The sequence below is a fragment of the Macaca fascicularis genome, chromosome 16 (genome assembly GCF_037993035.2).
Source record: "Macaca fascicularis isolate 582-1 chromosome 16, T2T-MFA8v1.1".
NCBI classification, from domain to species: Eukaryota; Metazoa; Chordata; class Mammalia; order Primates; family Cercopithecidae; genus Macaca; species Macaca fascicularis.
Genome location: NC_088390.1, coordinates 44059874 through 44078249, shown reverse-complemented (window position 1 = coordinate 44078249; position 18376 = coordinate 44059874). Strand labels below are relative to the sequence as shown.

The 18376-nt window shown below is 54.7% G+C and overlaps 2 protein-coding genes and 1 long non-coding RNA gene across 6 annotated transcripts in view; 1 reads left to right on the top strand and 2 right to left on the bottom strand.

Annotated features, from left to right (window-relative positions):
- The window catches only part of LOC102123207 (uncharacterized), a 31363-nt gene extending 21258 nt beyond the window's left edge, over nt 1-10105 (bottom strand). The window contains exons 1-2 of the mRNA XM_065532547.1: nt 10100-10105; nt 8953-9340 (exon numbers count right to left, since the gene is read on the bottom strand). Of these exons, the coding sequence (XP_065388619.1) occupies nt 8953-9340; nt 10100-10105 (394 nt within the window). The remainder of the gene's footprint in view (nt 1-8952; nt 9341-10099) is intronic.
- The window catches only part of LOC123569406 (uncharacterized), a 49272-nt gene extending 39048 nt beyond the window's left edge, over nt 1-10224 (bottom strand). Inside the window, exon 1 of the long non-coding RNA XR_012425550.1 lies at nt 10149-10224. This is a non-coding gene — a long non-coding RNA (uncharacterized lncRNA). The remainder of the gene's footprint in view (nt 1-10148) is intronic.
- On the top strand, nt 9187-15604 carry LHX1 (LIM homeobox 1). 4 transcript variants are annotated; one of them, XM_015438402.4, is made up of 6 exons: nt 9187-9651; nt 10143-10764; nt 12652-12878; nt 12975-13252; nt 14586-14751; nt 15137-15604. In XM_015438402.4, exons 2-6 carry the CDS (start codon nt 10595-10597, stop codon nt 15514-15516), a joined length of 1221 nt encoding a protein of 406 aa, XP_015293888.1. In that variant the 5' UTR covers nt 9187-9651; nt 10143-10594; the 3' UTR covers nt 15517-15604. The 4 variants fall into 4 exon arrangements, with proteins under 4 accessions (XP_015293888.1, XP_015293887.1, XP_073875160.1 ...); XM_015438401.4 differs by having other exon boundaries at nt 9187-9746; XM_074019059.1 differs by having other exon boundaries at nt 9187-10764; nt 12675-12878.
- Nucleotides 15605-18376: the final 2772 nt, after the last annotated feature.

Below are 18376 nucleotides of genomic sequence, written 5' to 3'. Positions count from 1 at the left end.
CTTCCCTATGCTTGCTTTCCTGCGTTCTACGTTTCTCTCGCTACTTTTTCTCCTATGGAGACCCGTTAGGACTGTAAAATAAAGGAGGCCAAGTCCAGTTGAAACTGCAATTGGACTTAACTCCACCCCTGTGCCCCAAATCCTCTGCCACCAGCAACGAAGCAGTCATCAGAACTGTCGTTTTAGACAGCCCCCGGCCCCTCTCCAAGGACCAGCAAAGCTATCAGCCAACCTGTTTGGGGGACAGCTGAATGTCAGCACCCGAAAGTATTGTATCATCTTCGCACCGCTGGAGTCAGGAAGCGGGCTCTCCAGAGCCTGGTGCCAGGGGCTGTCTCCTGAGTGAATACAGAAGGAAAAAAAGTTTCCTAACATCTGGATTCAAAGTGAGAACAGTGAAAAGCACCCATCAGTGTGCGTGCAACCCCAACAAACACACACACACACACACACACACACACACACACACCCTGTCCATGCAGACAAAATCATGAATCATCTCCATGGCTGAACGTTTTAGCGTTCAGTAATATTCTCAGAGGCCCAAGGTTTTCAGCCAAATCCCAGGTCTGTGCACAAGGACACTGCATAAATCCCTCCCCTTATGAAAGGCCAGTCTGAGCAGATGGGACCGCTCTTAAGTAAACTGTAGGGCCCTCCCTTCATCCATCTCGGAAGGAGCAGCGGGGGGCTGACCCTCTCAGCCCCGAGAGCAGAGAGCCGCAGAAGCTGTTAATTCTTGAGGCTAATGTTCACGTCTCCAACTTATCTCTCCGAGGGGAAGTGTCCATTTGACCACACAATCCTCCCTCCTCCCCTACCCTCCCTCAAGGGGAAATCAAATCTTGAAGTGAGACCGGAGGAGCTGCTGCGGAACAGGAGCACGGGAGAGCTGGCGGGGTAGGAGGCGGCGAGAGGCGGAAAGACTCCTCAAACCCAGTTTCTTTCCATGCTAAGGCTGGGGAAATAACATCATGGCAACTACACTTTCCGATAACCCGCCTCATTAATATTTATTAAACAAAAGATTGTTTTAAAGAAGAAAGGGCCAGATAATTAAACACTCAGTGGAGGTAGATGGCATCAGTTGGGCTTCCTCCACCCTGTGCTGGGGGTGGCCCCCACGCGCAGCTTAAGCCGAATGTGTACCCTGTACCGTCAACTTCCCCAGCCCCTGCTCATCTCCCCAGGTGCGTCAGGAAGACACAGGGCAGGTGGAAGGAGAAAGAGACAGACTCGGGCACCCCAGGTGCTCACCAGGAAATGCACGGACTGTGAAATTATACCAGGGCTGGACAACTTACCACCACACTGGAACCCTTGGGGTACTGAAATAATTAACTTGCTAATCAGCTACACCTTGCTCTTTCTTTCTTCCTGGAAAAAAACAATTGCAAATCTCCTTCCCATCAGGTTCCCATGTCAGTCATTTGGAGACCAACAATGCTTTTGAAGAAATACACTCTCTGCCACCACGTACACCGAAAAGGGTCATACCAAGTCAGGCCTCCTCCTCTCCAACCCTTCCCACTAGGCCCAGGGGGCACACAGAGACACAATGTTTTTGGAGATGTAGGGCTTTTTTTTTTTTCCATCCACAGCACAGAGCTTTGCATCTCCGCTAAGCTTTCTCGCTTTCACCCTCTTTAACCTGCTTGCTGGCACTAAACAGCAAAGATCCATGTGGAGAAAAGAGGATTGATTAGAATCGTAATAATGATCCCTGGCATTCGTCCGGTGTTAGCGTTCACAAAGTGTTTTCACACATTATCTCATTCGGCCAGAGGAGGTCGGAGCTGGAAAGGACCTCCGTAATCATTTAGCTGAATCCCCTCATATTACAGATGGGAAAACTGAGACCCGGAAAGGCTAAATGTCTTCCCCAATGGCCAGGGACAGTCAGGTCTTCACGCTCCTTGTCTAGGAATCCTGTGCTACTTCTGACCCTCTGAAAAGACGGAAAAAGCGTGGTCACGTTTTTGCTCTACAGTAGATATTAAACAAGTATATATTAATCCAAATGAAAAGAATAGGACATGAGAATGAATAAAAGCAACTCCTGTAAGAAATGGCTTGGGTGGGGGGGGGGGGTGGCTGAAAGTGGGGAAGACAATTAGTCTAAGTCCTGAATGGAACATATTAATTAACAAAGTTCCCCCTCTTTTTGCCCCCTTCATCTCTCCACTTCTCTCCAGGTTTAAAAATATGAACATTATGCAGTTTAGAATCTAAGGCTTAATTCAGCTGCAGGTCCCGGGAGGAGAGGGAGTCTCTTCTTGGCTACAGATGTGGCACCTACGCTCCCAAGGGTTGGCAGCATGACGGGCTTGTGTGTGCCTCTGTGTCCACTCAAGACATTGGATTTAGCAGTGAAAACCAGGCATCTTGATCCTTTCACAGATCAGATGATTTGCAAATTAATGGCTCTTTTCCCCAAGGCTCTGAGGAGGTTAAAAAAGATTTCTGGTGAAGGAGGGTGGAAAAATGTAACATGGGGAAAGGGAAGGAAAGGAAACTGACATTGGATTTTGTGTCAGGAAAATACTTCCCTGTGAATGGCACTTGTGTGCGTGGACATGGGTCTCTGCATTTCCATGGGGCTGTCATGCCCCCCGTTGCCCGAGCGTGTTAGAAGGTAAGCGGTTCCTTTGTGTGTTCGTTTATTACTAAGCCCAACTCTTTTCTCTCTAAAACTCCTTCTTCTCCCTGTTGAGCTGACCATGCTTCTGGATTTATGAAGAGAGATGTTTTAGCAGAAATCCCCCAGAGTGTCCCATCAGCCCTAAATCCCAGGCCCGCTCACCCCCCCAAGACCCCATGACACACAGCATGCCAACACGGCTTCCTCTTGCCTATGCATTAGCCATCCATTGTGGCAACCTGACATCTCTCACACATAAAACCGTAAGAGAGAAATAAAATATCTGTCTCTTGGCGAAAATAAAGCTTTGCCTCCCTCCTGATGTATAGGATATAAAATAAAGCCTCGGCTCCAATAGTGGGTTTTCCTTATGCCAGAGTTGCCTTTGCATACACGGAGACAATGAAGACGGATGGTTTGGGACGAGGCCCAGCCTCCTGGGGCCGCCTTCACCCTCTTTTATTATAGTCTCTCCCCCCTCCCCGCCTTTTTCTTTCTTCTTCACTTTCTTTCCTTTCTGGGCTGGATTTGCCTTTTATATGCCCTTCTCTTTCTTTCCCCTGGAACTTTATTTCTCCTGCTCACTTTCTTTCTAAAGCTTGACAGAGACGGTGAGAAAGGAGCCAAGTTTCTCACCTTCCCAAACATGCCTGCCACCTCTCCTCACCTCCCCCTCTCCGATCCCCAGCTCTCTCTGGACCACCAGCCCCTCCGACTCATTTTGCTGCTACTGCTTTGAGATTCGCTTTGGTCAAATGTACAAATGTTCCCAAGGGACAATTAAAAATGTGTTTAGTGGTTGGGAGGGGGAGTGGATTTTTTTCTAGGGAGCTGCCCGTCCTGCCTCCTTCCTCTCTCTGGGCTGACTGGTTTATAGATCCCAGCATTTCTTTATTTAGCCTCTGAGGAGGCCAACAGAGCAAAGCTGCCACCTCACAGGGGTGACAGTTGACATTCACCTCCCAAACCCAAGCCTCAAAGCTGCATTACCAGACAGACTGTGCGTGTTGTGCCCCTCCCAGCCAACTCAGCTACCAAGGGGACCATGAAGTCCCAGGCCAGTCCTCTGGCCCTTCTCCCCAGTCTGAAAACTGAGGGTGATATGAGGGAACATAGGGGGCCTTCCCCATGCTCAAACAGAGAGACCAGAATGGTCACCATCACAGTCACAGAGACATGACCACCTTCCTGCCTCTCACACACTTGGCGCTCCTTCTCACAGTGCATAGAGCCCACCTTTCCCTCCTTTGTCCCTAGAGGCCTCGCTCTTGCCTAGTGGCAGCTGTGCCCCTCTGCACCTCTGTGTCTCTCAACCCAAGTCTGAAGAGGGTTGTCTCTGGAAGCCTCTCCCCATCGTTGCCCTGACCTCCCACCGCTCTCCTTCCATCAACCCCAGGCTGCTTCTCAGCCCATTCAAAACCCCACCCGCCCTAGGGGACTGCAGGACACCGCTGAGGTCCTTGGAAGAGTTAGTACTGCCTGAAGGAAGGGGGTGCAAGGTCTGGGCCCCTGAGGGAACAACAAGGGAGGGGAGCTTTGATATTGCAGGGAGGTAAGAAATGTCCCAGGGACAGGGGTGGCTTTCAGCCTCTGAAACTAATCTCCCCAGGTGGAGGGCGGTAGAAGAGCTTCAGTGTGTGTGACCCTAATCTGAGGAGATCTTTATCAATGCTGCCCAAAACCTGGAAGGGGAAGGAAGGCAGCAACATCTATGGAACTCTGCCCAAAAGTGGAGGTGGGGGCAGGGCTCAGAGCTGCCAAGTCCAGAAAAAACTCAATCCCAGTCCCAAAGGTCATTAGCTTTGGGGTTCGCTCTCTCTCTGTCTCCCCCTACTTGATATCTCTCCAGATATCGGCAGTGACCACCGCCATTAGGTAAGAGGAGAGAGTCAATTAGTGAGAGGATTAATTACTGTGAGGCACGAGCCCCGTTTGTCTTCCTTACTGGGTGTGAGTGTGTTCAGACAGAGGAACACGGGCACGCACCCAAATACACATTGTTGTCACGCCGTCTTAGACGTTTTATTTATTTGTTGGATTCCTGCCCAGAGCCGCTTTTCCACGGGCGCAAGTCTCCCACCAAATACGCTGCCTCCTTCCTCCGCACGCATTCGCCTGTCCCAAAACCGCACACCCGCTTCGTGCCTGGAGGACCCTCGGCTCCGCGCCCATCCCCGCGGCCTTCTTCGTGGCTGGGTCTCTTTTCTGTTTCTTTTCCTCCACTCCTCCCCGCATTTCTCCGACAGATCTTTCCTTCCTTTATCCCCGCCTGCTTTTCCGTACTCCGTCTCGTCTTTTCTCTGGGTTTCTGCCTTTATTTTCTTTTCCTGTCCCTCTCTCCTCACTTCTGCCTCTATCTCTCTTTTCTGTTCTTCAACTCAGCGTTTCCCTCGCGAGATTATCCACGCCGTGTCTTTGCTCCGCGGCGCGGAGCTGACTGGCAACGGGGATCTCCACGCTTGACCTCGCTGTTCCACCTGCCCCCTGCACCCGCTCCCCCCCCCCCGCCCCGCCCCTGCTCCATGCCCAGGGTCCCTCCAGCGCTCGTGGGAAGCCCGAGTTGTTTATCCAGGCCAGGCACACACCGTGACGCCCTGGCCTGCCGGATGCTGCCCTTTCCCAGTCCTGCGGTCCCTGCTCCCCCTTAACCAGACCAAGCCCCCCTTGCTTAGAAAACATGGCCGGGCGCAAAGTGCACACTGGAGCAAGGTGCCAAGCCCCCCACCCAACTTCTCACCTTAAATAGTGCGCTGACCTAGGGATCTCGGGCAAGCCTCCTAACTTGGGCTCCTTGGCAGGAGAAGTGGAGATAGTACCCTTCTCTTCCACCCCCGACTACCCCCTTGCTATACGGTTCAGGGGAGACCGTGACAAAAGCTGTAAAGTACTGCACACGAGTAGATCATTTCCATGAGAGAATGATGGGTGAGATTAAGGCAATTTGAGTCTGGAGAGATGGAGAGATCTAGAGGGGAAGGTGAGGCGGGAGACCCTGGCGCTCAGATCCGAGCGACTTTATCCACGCAGTTCCCTGAGTGGCATTACCGCGGCCTCACCGAGTCTGGGCGGAGTTTGCGTGGCCTCTGGGACCGGCAGAGTCCAGGGGTGCTCTTTCCTCCCTCTTCCGGAACGGGTGTAGCTGAGTGTGTACTCCGCATGGGGTAACCTCCTAGAGCCGGCTCCGCCCCAGGTGCCTCCTTTCACGGCCTTATCACTCTTTTCTGCTCCTTGGGCTGTCCTGGAGCAGAAGGGACAGGAGGGAAATGGCCAGGGGGGTGACTGGGCAGGCTCTGTCCATGGGCCGAGCATCATTCTGGAACCTCATGGGGAAGGAAGGGGGATGGAAGTTTGAGAGGGGCACCTTCAGGCTTCCCAAACTGCAAGGCATCTGGGGAGATCTGGTGCTGATCGTCAAGGAGCTTCTCAGAAAAGAAACCTGGACTGTGAAAGTCACCTCCTAGGCCCTCTGGGGCCATATCTGGGGGTGACTGGGAGGAGGGTGGAAAGGATTCTGCAGTCACCGAGCTATCAGCGAAAATGATCCCCACGGATCCTGGTCCAGAATGTACAGGTCCTGGGCGGTGTAAGTGGCTGTGGGTCTGTGGAGGACGTTGGGTAGGAAAGCGCTTGCGTAGTTGAGGATGCAGACAATAAGTGTGGCCTGGAAGGTGAGGAGGGAAGGTTGGCGCTCTTCGCTGAACGGACACTGGCTTAAATGCAGAGCTGAGCTGAAAGGCTTCGGAGAAGGTGAATTTAGAAAGCCTGGTCAGTTTTCTCTCCATGTCCCTGCGACCGATTATGTTTTAAAACAAAAGCTCAATGGAAACGAAAACAAAACAAAACCCACCATTAGTCTAATGTGCTGTCCCCGTGGAGGAGTTAAATCTGGACTCCAAACCTAGAATCTGGAGCCAAGAGGCGCACTTTGAGTTGCGCTCCCGACCCCCATTGTAGACGCCAGGGTTGGCTCCTGCGGACCTGTTTACTGAGCCATCTGGACACCAGGAAGAACAGAGCCTGACGCCCTAGAGCGACCGTCCTGTCCTCACCTTCAACTCCCCTGCCTCGCTGGTCCTTCTGTGGAGAGGGGCCTTCTTTCCCCTACACCTAGGTCCCAAGGTTCTTGCTCCCCAAATGGATGGAGCAACCTCCTCCTGCCCACCAGAGGGATGTGACAGGCTTTGCGTTGGGGAAGGGCCGGCAGTTGGGTCCAGCTGTCGTCTGGTAGGTCCCACTGACCGCCCCACACTCCACCGTGACCCCTCTGCTTTGCATGAGAAGGAGCCCAGCTGGGGCAGGGGCGGAGGCGAGCCACCCGGGACTGGGGCCACTATAGATTCCAGAAAGGGGCGGTTGGGTCGAGAGCGCTGGCGGCGAGAACCGGGACAGATGCGGGGGAGGGGAGGAGGGTGAGGACAGCAGGGCTGGATGGGCCCCCTCCCCCTCAGGCCTCACGCAGCGCAGCAGGCTGGGAGGCGCCTGGGAGTCCGGGTGGAGGAAGTGAGGACCCGGTGCCACACGGCTCTTGGCGCTTTCGGGGGTGCCAGAATCCTACCGAGTACCGGTCGGCTTCCGCCGGGAAGTGCCGGGTCCGCAGGAGGAGCGCGAAGCCGAGTCGAGCCCGCGGAGCCCGCCCGCTAGGTCACAGAACCGCCTTCTCCATCCTCTGCCCCGCCCTGCGTCGGGGCCTGGGAGAGACCTGCGGAGGCCGGCGGCGCGCAGGAACTGACTAGTTCCCTGCGCTCCTCCGGCCGGCAGCCGGGAGCCCACATGTGTATGTGCAAGAAAGTGTGGAGAAGGCGTTAGGGTTCCGGCACCCAGGGGTCAGGGCAGAACGCCAACGAGTCGCACTGCGGGTCTCCGCGGCTTCGGTTTCCATGACATAGTGACGCCGGCGGCAAGGCGGGGGCTGCCTGTGGGCCTCGGGGTTGCTGGGCGGTGCGGGCGGAGTCAGCAAAGGGGCGTTGGCAGAGCCCTAAAACCCCACGGTTCCCCGGAGCGCAAGCCAGATTCGCTGTAGCAGCTTCCCCTTTCGTCCGAAGAGGGTATTCCATCTGTACAGCGGGATTCCCTGCCAGCCCAAGCTCAATGGGACTGCGCTTCCCCGATCATTTTCCCCCTTTCAGCCTCCGCCTGGTCTGCGCATCGCGAGTGGGGTCCAAAGGCCAATTCCACAATACCAGCCAGCTCCGGAGGGACGCCCACCATCATTGTCTTCCATGCTCGGGTGAAATGAGCCTTCCTAGCACTCCTTCCCCCAAAGCACAAAAATGGGGGCAAAAATGGGACCGCCCAGCCCAATCACCTTCAGACTCCACTTCAGGAGAAATCCTGGTTAAGCCCACCCAGAACAGGTGTGGTCGAAACGGAATTTAGGGTTTGACTTGAGTGCTCCGAAAAACTAAAGTAACTCTTCCAGGCGAAGGCACTCTAGACCAGGATCTGTCCGCCACGTCTGGGCAAATGCACCCCTGGGGGCGGCGGTCCCGAGTTCCTAGCCAGAGAGGGATTAAGGAGTTATGGGTTCCCTGAGGAGTGAACTATGGAGGGTGTGGTTTGCTGTTGTCTGGGAAAGCCGGTGCCAACCCGAAGCCTGGACAGAGGAGGACTGGAATCCGGGCACACGCTGCCCATACACTGCACGCCCATCTACTGCAGCCTCTTCGTGGCGTCCTGGCATCCCGCTCCTCCTTCCCTCTTCCCAACGCCACGACCATCACCCCCAGCCGCCGTTGGAGCCCCCGGTTTCCCGCCTAGTCGTTTGTTTTTGTACGTGAAAGGTGTCTCCGGATCACAGTTTTCTCACAACTTTCTCGCCAGGGCTGCAACTCCTCACCCGTGGCGCTTCCCGGTCCACTCCTTACCGCGCGCCGGCGCCGCGCCTCCGGTCTCCCCGCCCCCATCAGGAAACCGCCCGAATCAACTTTGCGAGAGTGCTCTGTGGGAGACAGACACTCAGCTCGCCCAGGACCCGGACCCTGTGGACTTTGGATGGATTGGGGGAGGGGGCACAGAAAGAGGGACGGGAGGAGGGAGATTCTGCTGCTAAGCGCCCCCTCCCCCTCCAAAGATGTGCACTGTGCCTGGAACAAACTTCCAGGTCTAGAAAGTAAGGGGGGACAATGCCAACAGCCGCTGAATTGCAAAGCCCAGCAGTGCAGCGGAGCCGCCTGGGATTCCGGACCCAGCTGCACCCCAACCTTCCACAAGGCTCGGTCTTGGACTACCCCTACTCTGCAGCAGAACTCTGGCCTCCACCTGCGCCTATTCCCGCTCTCTCTCTGTCCCTCCCATCGAAACCCACGCCTTACCGGAGCAGGAGGGGGCCCGGGCACGGTGCTGCCCGCCGTCCGCGCAGCGCGGGGCCGCGGGTGCCGCCGCCACTGATCCTCTAAACGCGGTCTCCCCGCACTCTCCCGGGCCGGGGGATGCAGAATGGTTTACAGAGGGACCGCGAGGCGCTGATTGGTCGCAGGCCGCAGTGACGTCGGCGGGCTCTGCATTAAGGCGAGGGGGCTTCCAGAGCTCAGCCAACAGCCAGGAGCAGTGACTGAGCCGCCGGAGCTGGGGAGAGACGCACCAGGGCGGCGACTGGGCCAGGAGACCAGGGACTGAGGGACGCGCCCGGGGAGGGCCAGCAACGAGCCGCGGCCCGGGCGGCGACAGCGGCGGTCCGCGCGAGCCGTTCCAGCCGCCGGCCTACTGTAGCCGCTGCGCCAGGACATTTTTTTTTTTTTTTAAAGCTCTTCAAGCTGTCCCCCTCCTCCCCGACTCCTCCCGCTGCAAAAGAAAAACAAAAAACAAAAAACAAAAAAAAAAAGGAAGGAGGCTAGAAAGGAAACCCAGATTTGCCACCACAACGAAAAAAAGAAGGGGAAAAGGAAAAGGAGAGAAAGTCGAGCGACTGTGGGTTTAGACGGAGGCAGCCAGAGCGTGGGCCGAGCGATGCGGGGCTGTACGCCCAGGCGGCCGCGAGTTGTGACTGGAGCCACGATGCACGGCCAGGCGCGGTGAGAAGCCAGCCCGTAGTGCCTCCCGAAGGAGCCCGGGCGCAGGGAGGGTCGCCCTGAGGACACGGAGGCCGCCAGGCAGGCCAAGGGCCGAGGTGACTGGGCTGGGGCGGTAGGGAAGGAGCGAGTGCGCCTGGCTGCCTCCGCCCGGAGTTGTCCCTCTCTTTTCGATTGACACAAACACTTCTCCAAAAGCGGGGAAACCTAAGCAACAAGAGCAATCAACACCAAGATCTTCCTCCTACCCTCCCCTGTCTCCCTCCCCCCTCGTTCGGCCCTCGCCCCCTCCCCCAGGCCCAGCGCGGGCGCTCGGCGCGTCCGGACCCGCGGCGCGTTGCCGGCAGTTTAGGATCCAAAGCTTCTCTGCTCCTTTTGTTCTTTCCTTTCCTTTTTTTTAAAAAGAGGGGGGAAATCCCAGTGGTGGGCAGCCTGGCACGCACACACTCGCCCTCATACCCCGACAAAAGCAGATGCACTTTGACTTCTGACAGCTCTACCTCAAGCCCGGGAGAACTCAGCAGCGCTTTCCTCGCAACCCGAGCTCGCCTAGTCGTCGTCGTCTTCTTCGTCTCCGTTTTTATTTATTTATTTCCGTTCCCGCCGCCGTTCTCGCCGACCTTCACTCCTCCGCGGGCTCTGGGCAGAAGGGTCGCATTCTCGCCCGCCTGAGACTTCTTTTCCTCGCCCCTGGAGCTGAGGAGGGGCAGCTATAGCCCGGGGCCCCGGGACTCCCCCGCTGCACACTTCACTGAAGCGCCCCCAGGCCCCGATCAGCCTCGTTTTCTCCACCCTACTTTGATTTCCTGGTGCGGGTTTGGCTTGCACGGCCGAGTGTGTGTCCTCTTTTTGGAGAGACTGGGGAGTTCGTGCCGGTTGTCTTCAGGAGCCCTGGGCTCTACTTTGTCCCGCTCTCTCTGGGCCTCATCAGACCAAACCAAAGACCATGGTTCACTGTGCCGGCTGCAAAAGGCCCATCCTGGACCGCTTTCTCTTGAACGTGCTGGACAGGGCCTGGCACGTCAAGTGCGTCCAGTGTTGTGAATGTAAATGCAACCTGACCGAGAAGTGCTTCTCCAGGGAAGGCAAACTCTATTGCAAGAACGACTTCTTCCGGTGAGTACTTTCCTCCCACGCCTCTGCTGCTGCCTCCCCGCGGGCCCTTCCCGGCCAGCTTCGGATCAGAGGTTAGCGTGGCCTCGCAGCTCAGTTAGGAACTGCTTCTAGAGAGGGCAGCCAAGTCCCGCGGGCGCCAGCCTCTCCGCCAGCTGGCGCGCTGGGAGCTCGGGACGCGGCCCTGCTTGCATCCTGGAAACTATGGGTCTGGGTTTGGCTGCACGTGCCTGGGAAGAAAGGGTCTGAGCCTGACTCTGCCCAGAAGCCCCTTCAAGCTTGGAAGAGACAGGGCAGCCTCGGGCGTTGTAGTCCGGACTGCTGTCTTTCCCGGAGCCAAGCTCTGCAGCAACTGCATTCTCCAGGCCTTCGGGGTTGTTTGCCTTCCAGGCTGAGTCCAGGCTCCCTCCCAGTCACTACCTTTTCCGACCCTGAGCGGTCTTGGCGGGAAGCTCCGAGCCTTTTGCGTAGAGTGTCTGGGCCAAGAACTTGGCCTTAAGGCCGATCCTGCACCCCCGAGGGTCTTCCCCAAACCCGGACAGGCCTCCGAGTGCAGACCTGGCCAAACTGCCTCACTGTAGCCTGCGAAGTGCCCGGAGTTTTTCCCTGCTCTCCTGGCTGCCGAAGTTGTCTGGTGGTTCGGCTTCAGCCCCAGGCGACTCCGACTCCCACAGGCTCCGCTCAGCAGTCCTTCTAGGAAACTGCCAGCCACAGCCAGCAACCTCCTTGCTGAAACCTGGGGGAAAGCCGAGACCCCCAGCTTGCTGGTGGGGAGACTTCTCCCTACTCCCCTTATCCGTTTAACATTTTAATTATATTATCTTACACTCACAATTTTGCCACTCCATCCGCACAAACACACAAGTCAACAGAGAAGAACGGGCGCAAATGCGAATTGTAATTCTACCCTACGGATGTGAAATCTCGCAATTTACTCGGCGTCAGCCGAGTCTCTGGTTTTCTAAGTTTGTGGTCATAGTTCAAACCAGGGAGCAGGGAGGAAGAGGAATTCAAAGCCACTCAGAGGGCCAAGACGCGCTGTCCCCAATGCCGCTCCAGGCTGAGGTTGGGTTGCGTGGAATCATGAAGCAAAGCTCCGTGCTCGCTGGTATTTCGGGAGAACGCGCGGGCTGAGCCTCTGACCCTCCGCGGGCTGCTCGGTTTTCCTCTGCAATGACTGGATCATAGCGGGAGGGTGGCAAACCGTACTCGTACCCGCTGCCAGTGGGTCCCTGAGGCCTGGCCTCCACAACCCGCGGCAGGGCGCCCAGAGCCAGCTCCCGCGGCTCCCGCTTTTGCCAACCTGCCCCGCTTCAGGCAAGAGCGTGGCGGCGGCCCCGCTGTGGCTACGGGGGTCTCTCCGCGGCTATGTTTGTTTACCAACAGCGGGACTAGACCTCGCCAACCCCACGCCTGTGTGCGGGTCCTTTTGCGGTGAAGGAGAGAAAAGCAGCGCTCCGCGCACGTTTATATAAAGCTCTAACTATAATTCGACCTTTCTGAATCTAATAGGAAAATAAGTGTCCCCTGTTCTCCCCCACCCCCCCACAGGCCACCTTCTTTAGACGATGCATCTTTCCTCTGGGATAACGCTGGGAGTGAGGCTGGGGCTTGGGGGGCAGCTTGGGCCCCTGGCTCTAACCGCGTGTATCTCTTCCCTGACTCTTCCCTGGTGCCGTGCTGTCTCTCCTGCTGCCTCCTCACCTGCTTAACCGGAATTCTGCCTCTCTTTATCTCTCTCTTCCCTTATTTCTCCGCTCCATTTCTCCTCTCCTACTTCTTCCACTTTTTACATCTTCCCCCTCTCTCGCTGTCATCTTTCTCCCCGCCTGTCTCCCCGCTGCCCCTGGCTGACCCATCCCCGCCCCCGCCCCCGCCCCACCCCCGCAGGTGTTTCGGTACCAAATGCGCAGGCTGCGCGCAGGGCATCTCCCCTAGCGACCTGGTGCGGAGAGCGCGGAGCAAAGTGTTTCACCTGAACTGCTTCACCTGCATGATGTGTAACAAGCAGCTCTCCACTGGCGAGGAGCTCTACATCATCGACGAGAATAAGTTCGTCTGCAAAGAGGATTACCTAAGTAACAGCAGTGTTGCCAAAGAGAACAGCCTTCACTCGGGTGAGGCCCCAATTCCCGGCTGGCTAGGTGCAAGCGGGTCCTGGGGGAGAAAGGCTCGCCAAGGCCCCGGCTCATCTGTCCCTTCCCTCTTCTCAGCCACCACGGGCAGTGACCCCAGTTTGTCTCCGGATTCCCAAGACCCGTCGCAGGACGACGCCAAGGACTCGGAGAGCGCCAACGTGTCAGACAAGGAAGGGGGTAGCAACGAAAATGACGACCAGAACCTGGGCGCCAAGCGGCGGGGACCGCGCACCACCATCAAAGCCAAGCAGCTGGAGACGCTGAAGGCCGCCTTCGCTGCTACACCCAAGCCCACCCGCCACATCCGCGAGCAGCTGGCGCAGGAGACCGGCCTCAACATGCGCGTCATTCAGGTCAGGCCCCGGCGCGCCTCTCCATCCCACAGAGGCCCATATTGCCACTTTGGGCACCCAGGCCGAGCCCGGGAGACCCCAGAATCCAGAGAGAAGTGAGAGATGGAGTCTGAAGGTGGGGTGCCTAGACACATCCCGAGCCTGCAGGACCTATGAAATACCTGATACCTTAGAGCATCTAGAAAGCCCTCTTCCCGGCCCGACAGAGGTGATCGTGGCAGTGGAGGGGGAGGGGCGGGAGCTCAGCCAGAGACTGGAGGAGGGGAACTGTTGAACACTCTGGAGAGAGTGGGGAGCCCTCTTTCTGCACATACCCCACCCCCATCTCGGGTTCTCAGAGAAGTCTCAGTGTCCCCCAGAGTCAATCAGTGCCTCTACCTTCTGCACAAAGTCAACTCCTTCTAAGTCTGCAACTCCAACTTTGTGATCGTTGCTCCAATTAGACAAGCCCCAGATCAGGGACTTCCCCTCCAAAGAGAGGTGCTTCTGCCAGGAGTCAGCTTTGCTTCCAGCCAGTTGGAGTGAAATGGGGATGGGAGGCCACCTGGAGGCATCTGGGCCTGTGGGAGGAAAGGAGGTGAGACTGCTGAAGCTCCAGGCCAGGGGAATCTCTGGCTCAGTGCTAGGTGTCCGGTTAACCGGGCCTGGATGCCCTGCGTGGGTGTGGGTGGATGTACCTGCCTGGGAGGCTGGCCGTGCGTGTGCACATGTGTGCAACACGGAAGGCCCTGAGGCCTGCAGGAGACTGTGAGAACCTGTGTGCATGAATGAGAAGTTGTGCGTCTGTGTCACCATTGGCAAGAGGCTGTGGATAAGTATGTTTGGCACTGTGAGATTGTGCATGGGTGTGAAAAGGAGATTGTGGGTTTTGGTATTACAGGCTGTTTCTGTGTCTCTGTCATGGCTGGAGGAGGGTTGCTGCAAGAGACCGTGAAATGGAAGTCCGGTGTGTGTCTGACATTATTTTGGAGAGGCGTAGTCTCTATGTGTGTACAGCCCCAGAGAAACTGTAACTGTGATAGTGTGACTGTTAGAAAAACCCCAGCTATACCACAACTGCCTCCCTCCAGACAGGGCGGCCTGTCCAGGTCCTTCTGTGGGATTCCTGCTCACCATTGATTGGCTCAGGGTCCACCCTGAGTGGTCCTAGTTGGAGATCGCCCCGTCACCACTACCCTACACACACACACACACACACACACACACACACACACACACACACTCGCGCGCGGAGTCGGCCAGCCAGGCGGTGGAGGGGTGTTGGCTAGGCCTGGAGAACCCCGGGGTCGGGAGTGGAGTCTCGGAGGGCTCACCCCGCCGCCATGTGCTGCAGGTCTGGTTCCAGAACCGGCGCTCCAAAGAGCGGAGGATGAAGCAGCTGAGCGCGCTGGGCGCCCGGCGCCACGCCTTTTTCCGCAGTCCGCGCCGGATGCGGCCGCTGGTGGACCGCCTGGAGCCCGGCGAGCTCATCCCCAACGGCCCCTTCTCCTTCTACGGAGGTGGGTGCGCGTCGAGCGGCGGGGCGCGGCCAGGTCGGGGCGGGCTTCGTTAGAAGCGGGTGGCAGCGCGAGGGGCACGCCTCCTTCTCTGTAAGCCACTGGAGAGTCGGGGCGAGTAGAGCGAAGGCTGGGAATAAATCAAGGGGAGGCGGCGAGACCGAGGGCCCAATTCCCGGCCCTGAATGACGGGGTTGGGTGGTAAGGGGCAGCTCCCGGGTTTGCGCCCAGCCTCTTCCCTGCACCCAGGCCCGCAAGGGCTCCCCGCGATCGGCGAGTTCCCCGCGTGGTCTTCCTCAGCCCGCCGAGGGCGCGCCTTCCCTCCCTTTCGGTCCCGCCGGCCCCCGGCCGGGCCCTGACGTCCTGCTCCCTCTCCGCCGCTCCGCAGATTACCAGAGCGAGTACTACGGGCCCGGGGGCAACTACGACTTCTTCCCGCAAGGCCCCCCGTCCTCGCAGGCCCAGACGCCAGTGGACCTACCCTTCGTGCCGTCGTCTGGGCCGTCCGGGACGCCCCTGGGTGGCCTGGAGCACCCTCTGCCGGGCCACCACCCGTCGAGCGAGGCGCAGCGGTTCACCGACATCCTGGCGCACCCACCCGGCGACTCGCCCAGCCCCGAGCCCAGCCTGCCCGGGCCTCTGCACTCCATGTCGGCCGAGGTCTTTGGGCCTAGCCCGCCCTTCTCGTCGCTGTCGGTCAACGGTGGGGCAAGCTACGGGAATCACCTGTCCCACCCCCCCGAAATGAACGAGGCGGCCGTGTGGTAGCGGGGTCTTGCACGGTCTGCGGAGTTCGTGGTTGTACAGAAATGAACCTTTATTTAAGAAAAACAGAAAAAAGAAAAAAACATAAAAAGCAAGTCCCCACCCCCTTCCTCCAGCCTCGACAACCATTCTCCTTCCGGATGGAAAAGGGGGACACGAAATAGCATCCAAATCGGCCTCGAGGTGGGATTGGGATCCGCGCACTGGCTCTCGACGTGCAGAACTGGAGCTCCCCAAGGGAAATGCAGACCTCTCCCCAACTCCCACCTGGACCTAGATCCGTGGACAGACCCCGCGGGCGTGTGCGCCTGGCAGGCGGGCGGCGAAAAGACGTCCAGGGCAGCCGCGGGTGCGCACAGCCATTGGCGATGCCAGGAGCCCTGGGGAGGGAGGCCGTGAGCACAACCATGAGGGAGGTGAAGCGGCCCGGGGGCGCTCCCGGGTCAGCCAAGAGGGTTCTAGCTCTGGGATATCCCTTATTAGTGTTGTCTCAGAGTTCAACAACAACGACAACAAACTCTTATAGCTTCAGAAACGCCGACCTGCCACGCATCAGGTGGGACTATATATATATTTTTTGTCTATCTGGATTTTTGGTTTTTGTTTTTGCCAAAATTGCAAAATTCTAAATGTAAAGCCCTCCGTATCAACTCTTCTACCTTCACAAAACTACACACACACACATAAACACATACACGGACACACTCGGTAGGATGGTCTCCAGCCAGACCGCTCAGTAAAATGACTTGAACATCAGCTGTACAAGAAAAGTATTCTACCTTCACACACAAAAAAGTTAAAAAAAAAAAAAAAAGACTATTGAACTAAAAACAGTCAACTGTTTACGTATAATGTTAAATTCAGGAGTTCAGTGTTTTACTAATATATCCTGTTTTCAAACCTCTTGTTCGAAAACAAAATGTTTTGAGCAATCAACCAAAATTGTTCCTTTTCTTTTCCTGTAGATGTTCTGACAGATTTGCAGGGCTTTTGGCTCACTGTGCTAGTATGTAAAAAGGTGTTGTTTACATGAGGCAAAGAGAAAACATGCTATTCAGACAGTTGCCAAATAGAATAATTATAGCACAAATACTGTAAAGGTGCCTGGCACCAGCAACCTGAGAAAGTGTTAAAAAAAAAAAAAAAAAAGTGTTACAAGGTTAAAAAAAAAAAAAAACATCTTTGCTAATTTTTGTCCTGTTGAACATTCATGGAATTGTTAATATGACTTATATAGACCCACACAGGTTTTATTTTTGTGTCTTTAAAATAAAAGTCCAAAATATTTAAATTTTATGGTCAAATATGCAGTCAACAGCTGCTACTTTTTCTTTATATATTAAATTTCTCATATGTCTTTTATTGTTCTAATAAACCTAAGCTTGTGTGACCTCCAGTGCATATTAGACCATTCACTGTATGAAAGAAAACATGTTGAATAAATTTGTGAGTTTTTAATAAAAATAGAAAACCTGATGTTTAGATAATTGGCGTGTTATTTGATGTGTTCAAAGGGGAGCCCTGATGGGGAGCTGAATGGGTCCTCAGAAGCCAGGTGGAAAAGAGAGGCAGGATTGGGGTAATATATCTGTCTTTGCCTTGGCTGTGGCTGAAACCTTTTGCTAATGCCAGCCAAGCTTTTCTCTGTGGCTTCCTGCTGTTATTAGCTACAGATTTGCATCCTGTGGATTTAACTGATATCGTTGAAGAGATGTTTGCTGATAAGTTAATATAGAACTTGAAATAGAAATCAAATCCATGGCTAAAAAATGAGTGGTCCAGGTCTGTGATTAGGCATGAGATCCAAGGCATTCCCTCTTTCACTCTCCCTGCACATGCAAAACTGGGCTTGTGAAGATCAGATACTTGTAAATACATAGTTAGAGATGGTCCTTTTCAGTTTCAATTCATTTCCCATAGATAATCTGGCTTTCTAATTTGGTGGTTTGAAAGATAATGTAAAGGCTTTCTAATTTGGTCGTTTGAAAGATAATATAAAATGAAGGTATAGTACAGCTAGAAATGAAATATTTTAATCCCTTTCACAGAACTGATATGAAATTGTTGTTTTGTAGTATTTGTTACCTTTGAAGTTCCCCAGAAGGAAAACTATTTTGCCTGGCACAAGATACATATTAGCTTCTCTGAAAGATGAACAAAAATTACTAATATAGAAATCAAATTTCAACTGGGAGTTACCAAAAGCTTCTAAAAGTAGCTCAATTCTTTCCAGTCCTTCATTAGACTTGGAAGAAATTTGAGTATTTTATCTACTATGAAATACTCTTGTGGATGTTTGTGTTTCAGTATCAGATGCTATTAGAGTTCCAGGATTTCTTTTCCATATCACCGAGATTTCACTCTGGATTATTTATTTCCTTATTTAAAATGTCAAAGGTTTGACATTAAATGGTATATAATTTCCAGTGCTGTTTTCAAATTTTGTTAAGACACAGCCAGGTTTATTTTTCCTGCAGAGAAGGCTTTAAAATAAGCAATATTTCACTGCATCCATATGATGGCTTATCTAATGGGGGAAGAGGCTATCCGGGAGGAATCTGGTAGTGTTCTTTCAGAAATAAAAATGTATGAAATACAAAGGAGACTTTTGAAATTCCCAGCCTCTGCATGCAGCACACTTCTTTATTTGCTTTATATGCAATCACTGGATCGGCTTGTTTTTACCTTTTTAGCATTTATATACATTATATCATAGCTAACTTTCATTATTAGCCTCTACTCTCTAGCCCCCTTTAAAGACATTCATTGAAATGAACTGCGCTCATTGGGAAGCTGCTTTTTCCTATCAAGGCTGCTGAATTATTTAGCAGCTTTATTGTGGAATCGGGGTATTTGATAAGAA